This window comes from Scardinius erythrophthalmus (assembly GCF_964197995.2).
Source record: "Scardinius erythrophthalmus genome assembly, chromosome: 14".
NCBI lineage: Eukaryota > Metazoa > Chordata > Actinopteri > Cypriniformes > Leuciscidae > Scardinius > Scardinius erythrophthalmus.
In genome coordinates, this window is record NC_138234.1 from 27,642,364 (window position 1) to 27,653,191 (window position 10,828).

The 10,828-nt window shown below is 37.0% G+C and overlaps 1 protein-coding gene across 1 annotated transcript; it reads right to left on the bottom strand.

Annotated features, from left to right (window-relative positions):
- Positions 1–935: 935 nt before the first annotated feature.
- LOC308702453 (T-lymphocyte activation antigen CD86-like) lies at positions 936–9,494 on the bottom strand. Its single transcript, XM_081385304.1, has 4 exons — positions 9,315–9,494; positions 7,583–7,623; positions 7,183–7,509; positions 936–2,247 (listed from the first exon to the last, which is right to left on the bottom strand). Exons 1-4 carry the CDS (start codon positions 9,323–9,325, stop codon positions 2,024–2,026), a joined length of 603 nt encoding a protein of 200 aa, XP_081241430.1. The 5' UTR covers positions 9,326–9,494; the 3' UTR covers positions 936–2,023.
- Between the last annotated feature and the right edge of the window lie 1,334 nt (positions 9,495–10,828).

A 10,828-nucleotide genomic window follows, 5' to 3' on the forward strand; every position in this document is an offset into this window, starting at 1 on the left:
CAATGTACTAAAAACGGATTTTGTCAAACCGGCAATTTGTCCATTGTCAAAACGATCCCTGTTCACACGTATTCATGCTAGGCCAGTAGATGGCAATGTGACTGATTTCACTCAAGATGAAAATATGTTTTAGTTGAAAATGGTGTCGTGCAACCCGCGCAAGTATGTAACTGGAAGCTCTGCATTCTTGTCATGCTCTAACAGTGACAAACTGAAGTCAAAACATGACAGGAATGTGTGAGACATAATTCAGAAAATAATCCTTTAAATAACTTTAGTAAAACCATGTTCAAATAGTTTCTTCCTCACTGATCAATTCTTGTTCAATTATCGATAAACATTGGGCTTCAATATTTATATTATATTATTATAAAAGATAAAGATCTGCAAATCATAAAGATAATGCACTGGCCCATTGACCCGATCATCCGGTTTTATTGACTGTAATCAGTTTAACTCTCCTTCCCTTACATAAAAGTTCTTTTAAGACTATATAATTTATGTAAAAGTCTTTGCATTACATTGTCAGAGAAAATTACATTTTTTGCGCAGTCTGTAGGGATGAAAACAAGAGAATGAGTTCAGATTATATGACAACAAAAAATCACAATAAAGGTAATTTCTTGTAAAAGTCAACTATTCATTAATTCATTCAGGAAAGAGCATCTACTATTTTTATGTTCTATCAGCAGCATCCAGGGCTCTTAAACATTTGAAAGGCAAATGACAAAACAAAAAAAACTCTGCAAATGAATGCTAAGTTCACTCTCTTTTGGTTTCGCTGGAGGTCAGGGAGGAGGTTAAAACTGGAAGCTCCTGTTGTGCGTTTTCAGTAATAATAAACTGAAGTCATGACGACAGTGTGTTTGACACATAGATCAGGAAGTTTCACTTGAGGAGCAGAATGAAATTTAGGAAGCTTATCACACTCACGTAAGTTTGATTACATTTATTTATTTCAATCATTGCTGTTCATTTCAACTATAGCAAAAAAACACACACAAGATAACATAATTATTAAAACCAAGAATATTATTTTCATACTTTAAATACCATAATTATACCAACATAAATAGAAGTAATTGAACAAGCAAGTGGAGAGTCTCAGCTTTAGAGCGCAAATGTTTACCCCTGAGAAACAAGATTCTACAATAAGAAACCAAAGATTTATTTTTTCCATAATAAAAAAATGTACTCTTATTCTTAGCAATAACAATTGAAAAGTTACTTTATTCTTCACTGGGAGGATTTCTGTGTCGGACATAAGACAAGTTGGTCTTATAAAAAAATTAACTGTAAAAGTGTGTCTGAATTGCTTTGATGAAATCGGACCAACACCAACATTATTTTTTGGCAAGAAAAAGAAATTAAGAATGAAAAGCTTAAAAAAAATTTAAATAATAATAATAATTAAAAAAATAAAGTAAAGCTCTATTCTGAAATCAGATCCAAGTAATCAACAACATCCAACATTATTCTGATATTATTAAGGGACCTCTTATAGCATCTTACATTCTTACAAGACACTAAGAATTAAGGCTTACATTAAGTAATTAAGACATTAGGTTTGTGAGCAACATAATTAAATAAGTGCAGGGGAGGGTAAAACTGTCATAGTTTCGTCTATAAAAACTTGTAAAAGGAAAAGATTTTAAACAAGTAAAAAAATAAACTGTCCACACACACATACATATATATATATATATATATATATATAAATCACATTTGGTAAATGTTTTAATTTTAACATGCATTATATAATTTATAATAAATACATTTAATATTGACCACCAAAACACGAAGTACACTTGTTCAGAATTAAGGCAGTAACCTTGACAGACTCATTGGTCCTTTACCTGAAACCTACTGTTTCAGTGTTTGATTCAGCAAGAAAAAACTGTGTTTAAGGCAATAATGTAACAGCTCAAAGCAGAGTCACAAGCACCAGAAAGACCCCGTGACAGCTGAAAAATACAGTGAGAATGAGAAAATTGAAACTTTTAGGACTGACGTGTCATTTAAATCACTGTTTTTTGTATTGAGTCCTGACAGGGGAGAATGAGAGAGCTTGTTGTTTTTTTCTTCTCAGGTAAAATACAATTAAACAGCTTATAGTCAGTATACTTATTGTTAGTACAATTAATGGAATGAAAAACCGTTTAAATGGAGTCTCCACACTGTCCAATCCAGTTTCATCTTCTGGGTTTTCATTTTCAGTGGATTTACTTCCTTTTCCTGCTGTTGATTCTGCAACAAACAAAATACCTCACTGTGATAATGGCAAGACTATAACTAGTGAACTTACTTTTTTTTTTTTTAATTAACAACTTTCATGGTTGCACTTTAGAATAATGGTCTGTCATTAATAGGCAACTATGCAGGACAGATGAGTTGAACTGCATTAACACTTCAGATACTATGAACTAATATGGAAACAAACTTAACTAATCAGTAAGTAACAGCAAATTTAGGACTGAGATACTTTCGTATTAGGTTCTAAATAATTACTGAATGAGATTAGCCTCAATATCAACTAACCATGAGAAACTAAAAAGAATTTCCAATTAATGCTAATCACAACATTATCGTGTGTCTAAGACAAAATAAATAGTCTTTTTTACTTTGAATATAGTAATAAAATACACCAATTACTCAAGTGTTAACTAGTGACACCTACCTACAAACACCTAGTTACCTAGCAACTACTAGTGATCTGGACCATTATTTTAAAGTGAAAATTACTATTTTATGACTATATTCAGAGTAAAAAAGGCGATTAATTACGAATTAGGCCATGTATACTTGGTATTAAAGGGATAGTTCACCCAAAAATGAAAATTAGCCCATGATTCACTCACCCTCATGTCACCCTCAGTGTATATGACTTTCTTCTTTCAGACGAATACAATCTGAGCTATATTAAATAAAATATCCTGGCTCTTCCAAGCTTTATAATGGCAGTGAATGGCCGTTTCTGTTTTAAAGTTCATAAAAATGCATCTATCCATGATAAAAGTGCTCCACATGGCTCTGAAGTGAAGCGATGCGTTTGTGTAAGAAATGTTTTCCTATTTAACACGTTACAAAGTAAAATTCTAGCTTCCGGCCAAACTCAGTCTACTTACGAAACTTGTTATGTCAGAAGTAGCGTAGTGCGTCATGGCCTAGCGTAAATATCAGCAGTTCGTCGCATTACTCGCATAAGTTGCGCTTTACAATTAAGTCCAGTCCAAATGTTCGTTTGGCCGGAAGCTAGTTATTTTACTTTATAAAGTTTTAAATATGAATATTTTTCCACAAACGCATCGCTTGCTTCAGAAGGCCTTTACTAACCACCGGGATCTCTTTTATGATGGATAGATGCACTTTTATGGACTTCAAAACAGAAACAGACATTCACTGCCATTATAAAGCTTGGAAGAGCCAGGAATTTTTTACACCTAGGATGGCTTGTGGGTGAGTAAATCATGGGCTAATTTTCATTTCTGTCAGGACCACTACCGTCAAATACGATTGACAATTAGAATAGTTTGGATTGGCGGTATGGTTCTGTTCTGGGCGAGAACTCCCTACGCATCCATGAAGCCTAGCATGGATAAGAGCAGGGAGAGCAGCAATAACCCCCTTAGGGTAAACAGTACAGAACCAACATGAATGTATTTTAAAGTACAACATAATTCAAGAATTTCTTCTGATTCAAGGGGAATCAGAATGTCAAATCCTGACTGACGAGAGGAGGAGCTGGGGATGGAGGAGGCTAATTAGCTCCTGAGAAACGCGATAGCTGCTGATAACACTGAAGAAGCTTATATATGAATACGGTGATAGGCGTCGTATTCCTACAGGTAGATGTGGATCAGCTGACAGTCAGTTGATGCGAGCTTGACTAACGTGACCTGCCAGAACTAACGCTACGCTTGATTTTTGGGTGAACTATCCTTTTAGGTCGATAGTAGTAGTAGACGAGGGAGACACACCCGTTTACACCTGGTGTTTTAATACGTCTCTTTTGTCCACTTTCAAACACTTCTGTCCTGATTTATGGTGAGGGTCTATGGGTGGGTACACAGTAGTGCTGGGCGGTTTACCGGTTCATACCGAATACCGGTGTTTATTTTTGTTACGATATGAATTTTTAATATACCGCAATACCGGTGTATGTCGCTTTAATCGGAACGCGGCGCTGCGCGTCACAGTCTCACCCCTCATTTACAACACACGTCTGCGGCGCATTACAGCTGCGACAAGGTTTTATTCCGTCCTCCACGCGGTGCGTCAAAATAGACTAGGCGCCTATATTTAGCGAAGCGGCGCGGAGAGCCACTTCTGGGAAGCTTCGATCTGAAACACAAGCATTGACTAGAATGGGCACGAGACGTGTGGGGGTGAGAGTGTCTTTTTTTCTCGCGGCGCGCGTGTTTTTATACTGTATTGACGTATCTGAAGTGAACTGACGGTCTTTAGAAAAGTTTCTTTGGTATTACGATTGAATCTTTCTTTATCTTTCCTGATAAAGCAGTGTTTATGAGCGTTGCTGCTTTGTGTACAGCCGTTACCGGGGAAACCACTGTTTCTGCCGCTCCTAAAGCGCGTCCTGCTGGCACCTCTTTGTAAACAGCCTTGCAAACCTGTATTATTAATATTAGTGTGGATTTTTTGGACAATAAAATAGGGCATTATAAGTAAATCTACTCCAGTATTTCCTCTCTCACTCAGTAGAAAATGTGGTTAACACCCATCATGCTAAAAAAAAAAAAAAAAAAAAACGGTAAAAACCGTGAAACCGGTATAATTTAGAAAAAAACCGTGATGTTGATTTTTGGTCAAACCGCCCAGCACTAGTACACAGTATGGGCTTTTTCAGATCTTTCGATCTACTGGACGAAATAAGCTTGCACAATTTACATATGAACGTGAAGGGAGACAATGGTAAAACATATAGAGAGCAGAAGCTTTCGTTTCTGCTGACAGCCACAAGAACAGCCGAACACTGTGAGTGACATCAGGAATGGCAAGAGAACATTTTGCTTGGTACGTTTTTCATCTTCAAAGTTACTAAACATGGGTTTTCAGACAACAAAGTTTACAAAGTCCCCCTGTGGTGAAAATCAAGTTTTTAATGTTGTTTATATGTCTATGTGGCTTTGAGACAAACCATGTGCAGAGTCATACAGTAAGTCAACACCATTGCTGAGTATTTTCTCCTTAAAACTGCGGTGAATCAAAGACAGACTAAAAAACACGGTTTGAAATCAGCGGTTACTAACGTCACAAACTACTCGTAACCAATCAGGTCAATGCACCGGCGGGCTTTAGCATATCATTTACTGCTGTGAATCAGGAGAGTCTCAAGAGAAGCCACGTTATCCTGGTGTATTGCTAAATGTACCAGAATTTTCATATCAACAGAACAGAGTGAATTGTGTATATGTATATATTGAAGTTGTTCAAAGCGTTTCTAAGGATAATGATTGTTAGAAGGCAGCTGCCTGACTCTGAGGGGGCGAACCGGTTTGTGTAACATTAGCAACACCTTATTAGCTGTTTGATAACATAGTCAAGCAAAAGGCTGATCATATTAATTACCGCTATGTGTCCGATGTTGTGGAGAGCAATACATAAAGCGCATTACCATTCTGATACATTGACTTGTAGACAAGCCTGTATAATTGACTATTCCACTTCAAACGACGTCCAGCGATCTGAGCTGGTGTGAGTGAGTGGAGGCGGGGCTTATTGGCATATTCATGCTTCCACATATACTAAATGAAGCAAGGGTGTAGAGTTAAATTCAAGCTATTGATCAAAGATGAGTTTTAAGGGATAAAATTGTCTACAGGGGGACTTTAAATCCCGTCTGTCAAGCGCGCTTCACGTAATGTTTACTCATTAGGTCAGTAGGGGGACAGCAGGCTTTAAGGATGTCATATAATGGCATTTTTGTACAAGCTAATATGATTCTTTAGGGTCTAAATTAAAAGCTTGTAATATACTTTAATTAAAAATTCTCATTAGTATTGTAAGAAAACACTAATTTTACCTGGTCAAAAACAGCTGTTTTCAGCACGCTGTTTGAGTGCATGTGTCTTTAAATGATAATGAGCTTTGCTCACCCCGCCCCTCTGTTCTGTGCGTACACCGTTTCTAACACAATAACCACGTGTTGTTCATTATAAACGTGGGATTATGAATTATATTGAGAAGGTCGTACATAGAAAACATGCTGTAATGTACCCTGAGTGTAAACCTTAGATGCATTCATTGTGAAGCCTGCAGCAAGGTTTGCAAATTTCACAAAGATTATTATAAATACTAATATAAAGGTTAATAAAACATTACACTCACATTTTCTGGAGGTTCAGCAGGAACACGTTGGTACCGATCCGTTTTTTCTCGTTTGTAAAGCTGTCTGGTGTGAAATGATTTGCGCAAACATGAAAGCATGGACGATCGTGGGGAATCCCCGTGAGGGAATCCCCGCGTCAATCCTTTGGGCATATCGCTTCAAAAACAAAACTCTTCAACGGCTCGGATTTAGGAACATCCAAATGACTGCTGTGTTCCTTATTTCATCTAAGAACAGAACACCACAATCGCTTAGACGCCATTCTACTCCAGCATATCAACAATGGCGGACTAGTATGATGACGGCTGTCACAGCTCGCTCAGGGCGGGTCTTGTGTTGAAACACGGCTGTCAATCACAATAGTGGGAGGGGCGTACGATCTTATGACGTCACAATATCGAACGGCTTGATTTCAGAGAGGGTCAAACATATAAGGAGATTAAAACAAAACCACTGGATGGATTTTTATCATGATAGGATGGTTGTGTACAGGCACTGCCAAAAGACATTTCAGTGCAATCAACTTGTAAAAGTGCATGTACCATTATATGACCCCTTTAAGTAATTCTTATAGTTCATTATGGATAGTTGATAGTTATTATTGAGGCTCATCTCATTCAGTAATTATTAATTATCAGTAAAATAAAGAAGTATCTCAGTTCTAAATTTGCTTTTACTTACTGATTAGTTAAGCTTGTTTTCATATTAGTTCATAGTATCTGAAGTGTTTAACAAGAATTTGTCCTGCATTACTTCCTGCATGGTTTCCTATTAATGACAGACCATTATTTTAAAGTGCTACCAACTTCATACATGAATCAAGCATTTTTACACACCGGTGATGATCAGCAGTACAGTCGGAAGTTCATCTGAGTGAGAGATGAGGCAGCTGAACTCTCCTGCATCAGAGCGAGTGAGATTGATGAGTCTGATGGAGAAGTTTCCTCTCTCATACTCATCAGGGAATGTTTCAGCTCTGTTCTTGTAGTCTGTGTCCTGTAACTGTAGAGAATCTTTACCCTTGACAATATCATACACATTCTCGCTGCCATTGTGTCTCCAATGAACATCCGTGTCTTGAAGTTTCAGATCATGTTCAGTGTAAGAACACGGCAGGAGAACAGAACCGCCAATAACAGCCTCTACTGTTTCCTGCAGAGACACTGAAACAACACAAACTGTCAAACACTCAGTCTGTGTGAATTTATCTTTCTGATGTGTCGTTCTGATGCTCACCTTTGTTTATCAGCACCGCAAACACACAGATGAAGCCACGACTGCAGAAACAGAATAAAACAAGTTAATTTAACTACTTAAATCACAACCAGTACAGCATGTTCAACAAATGCTGTCCGACTTGCTGTGATGTCATGCTAACGTGCTAAAACACCAACAGCCAGTCAGGCGGATGGGCAAACTAAAAGCATGACTTGTTTTTTTGGAGCGAGGGCAGGAGATCCTGTCAATCCACATGAGATCGACCAATAGCAAACTGTAATGATCCTCTCTATTTGCGATGGACAAAATCAAGTCCCGCCCTACTTTTTTTCTTGTTATAGAAGCGGTTTCACTCGCAAAAGTCTAACGCAACTTCCGTTTCATACCCATTTAAAAAAAAAAATCTTTTTAAGGCCACCTTAATGAATATGTCGAAAATTCGAGGGAACTCATCATTAAATATTACTTTTAAGTTTAAATTACAATGGAAAAATTACATATTGCAAAAACTTTAAACTGACTGCAATTACTTTGTTTTACTAAAAGTAACAAAACTAAGCAGATGCAATATGATAAAAGTCTTGTCATTCATGCTAATCAGAGTTTTTGTGCTATCACAATAACTGACTATGAACACAATAAGCAGTGAGCTAGTACACTACATTTTGTGAATTCCTTGGTTTTCATTTCTGTGATTTGACCGGGAGCCGCACCAACACTAAACTCTCATTGGACACAAGTACCGCCTTTCATGTATTTTAAACAAATCACGAACAAGAAGAGACTATGTGTGTAATTTTATAATTAGATATTAGTGTAATTTAGATGAATCTCTCTATAACTGTGATTCAGGTTAAAGTTGGCATGATACGGAAGTTGCGATAGTGTTTTCTTCCCTATTGTTAAGTATATTTGAGTGAAACAGCTTCTCGAACAAGAAAAAAACGTAGGGAGGGACTTGATTTTTTTTGGCTCTGGTTGTCCCGCCCTCATGTCATTAAACACGTCATCAGAGAAGAGATGTGGATACAAAAGAGAGGGACATTATTTAGATTAAAGATTACGAGACACATGACTAAAATAAATATTGATGAGCATGGATAAATCATTATATATATATATATATATATACTCAATTTTGATGTCATGGTGCCTTCGTGTGGAGGTCACTGTTCAACTAAACTGTCAAACTGCATCAAATTTACAAATAAATTAGTATTTCCATGTATTTCCCTTAATATTTTATATTGGAGGTTGCATCTTCATCCTTCATATATATATATATATATATATATATATATATATATATATATATATATATATATATATATATATATATATAGGAGCATCTTTACCCATATTACCCTACTGGTGAAAACTTGAATATCTTAAATCCACTGTAAGATTAGGCATTATCAAATGACTTTCAAATAAAGCTGCACGCATGCATCGGGACACAAAAGATTGAAATTCAAAATACTAATGCTACCTGCTAATGACCGCGGCAGAATAATAGTTGCCGACATTTTCCTGCAGATGAGCCCGTTAATCATTAATTAATCAATCCATGTTTAAAGCATTAATAACGTACAAAGTGTTTTCCTGTTGATTCTATCTTAAAACAGCAAATGAGGAACAAAACAAACCAGGCCAAATGTAAACAACACGAGCGCATTTACATCAAGACTTCTTGTACGAATTGCGTTTGTATTTTGTAAATACAGATTTCCTTAAAAAATCATAAACATACCCGATGACCATGGTGACCCGGTATAATACATATATATATACACTAATATTACTGAAATACTAATCTTCTCAAAAACAGATCTGGGAAAACGAGACCCCGACCTCTTCTTCGTACGGTATATAAATTTACTGCCGGGTTGCAAACTAAAATGAATAGCGAGCGAGCGACGCCTGCTGTGCTGGAGTGTGGCGAAGATGCAACATTTAAAAAAAAGAAATGAAAAATATTTTTGGTCTGTGAAAGTAGGCTACTTTCGCGAAATGTAATGTACAAAAATATAAAGAACGGCTGTTGTATTTTTAAAATGGTATGTTAAATACCAAAATTTAGGCTAGGCTAATTTAAACCTGTCCTACACACAAATTGCATGCGCACAAAATAAAATAATGATTTCTTCTAGATTAGTGTTTATTACGTAAAAATTAAAGATGGAAAGAAAAAATGTCAATGTAAATGATTAATAATGTTTCTCCCACACTTTCGAAAGCGATGTCTCTGGACCTATAATAGGCCTGCATGACTTGATTTTAAAACTGAAATGGTCATTGCAGAACACCTGTCCCAACTTGGTGACGGTCAAGGTTGTTCCCCTTTTGCCTCTTTAAAAAGTCTACCTGTTCTCCCTCGGGTCACTATACCGTCAGAAAAAGGGTCCAGTGACGTGGCAGCGCATTGCTTTCAATCAGAAAACCTTCAAACCTCCACTGAGGCAAAGAGCAAGGGAATTTTGTCTTCATGTAATATTTTGGGGTATAATTTTTTCATCATGACATATGTTGGGGTACGGTGACTGGGAAAGGACATTTTTAGTTTTAGTTTAATCAGCTCTATAGTTACCAAGCTTGTGAATCAGTAGGCTATTGTGTACACGAATCCAGGCACTGTTAAAGAGCGAAAAAATTACATTCTCTATAGTATGAGAGTGTGTAGTATGAATGTAATCTGGACGTACAACATTCAGTCGTGTCGCTTCACTGCCATTCACAAATCCTCTCCTGTGGCCTTATGGGATGGTAAAGTGTCCATCGAATGCACACTTCAAAATCTCGCAAAACATATTGCGCGTGCATTATACTTATTGAGTTGGCTTGTGAGTTTTTATTGTTTTGGCGCTTCAGGAATGTGACGTGGTAAGAGAGCAGATTACATCACACACAGCACTAACAACGACTCATGCATGGTACAACAGGAAAGCAGTTTATTTTTACTTTGAAACGCACACAAACATCTGATACATTTGACAAATGTTTCCTTTGCATCCTTCTCTCCTGAACCGTAATCCATGTTCTGCCTCCACCATCTTTGGCAAACAGAGAGCCTCGTATTTTTTGACATGGTCAATTGGCTGTGGTTCAACAGGCCTCCTCTTCTTTGAAGGCTCATCTCATCATCATCACTGGACATCTTGTGAACCTGTTGACCTTAAACACACTCTGCTTGAGCATCATTTCAACTATAGCAGCAGCTTAAAGTCAACATACTGCAGTTTCTCCTTCTCTGGACATCTAATGGTC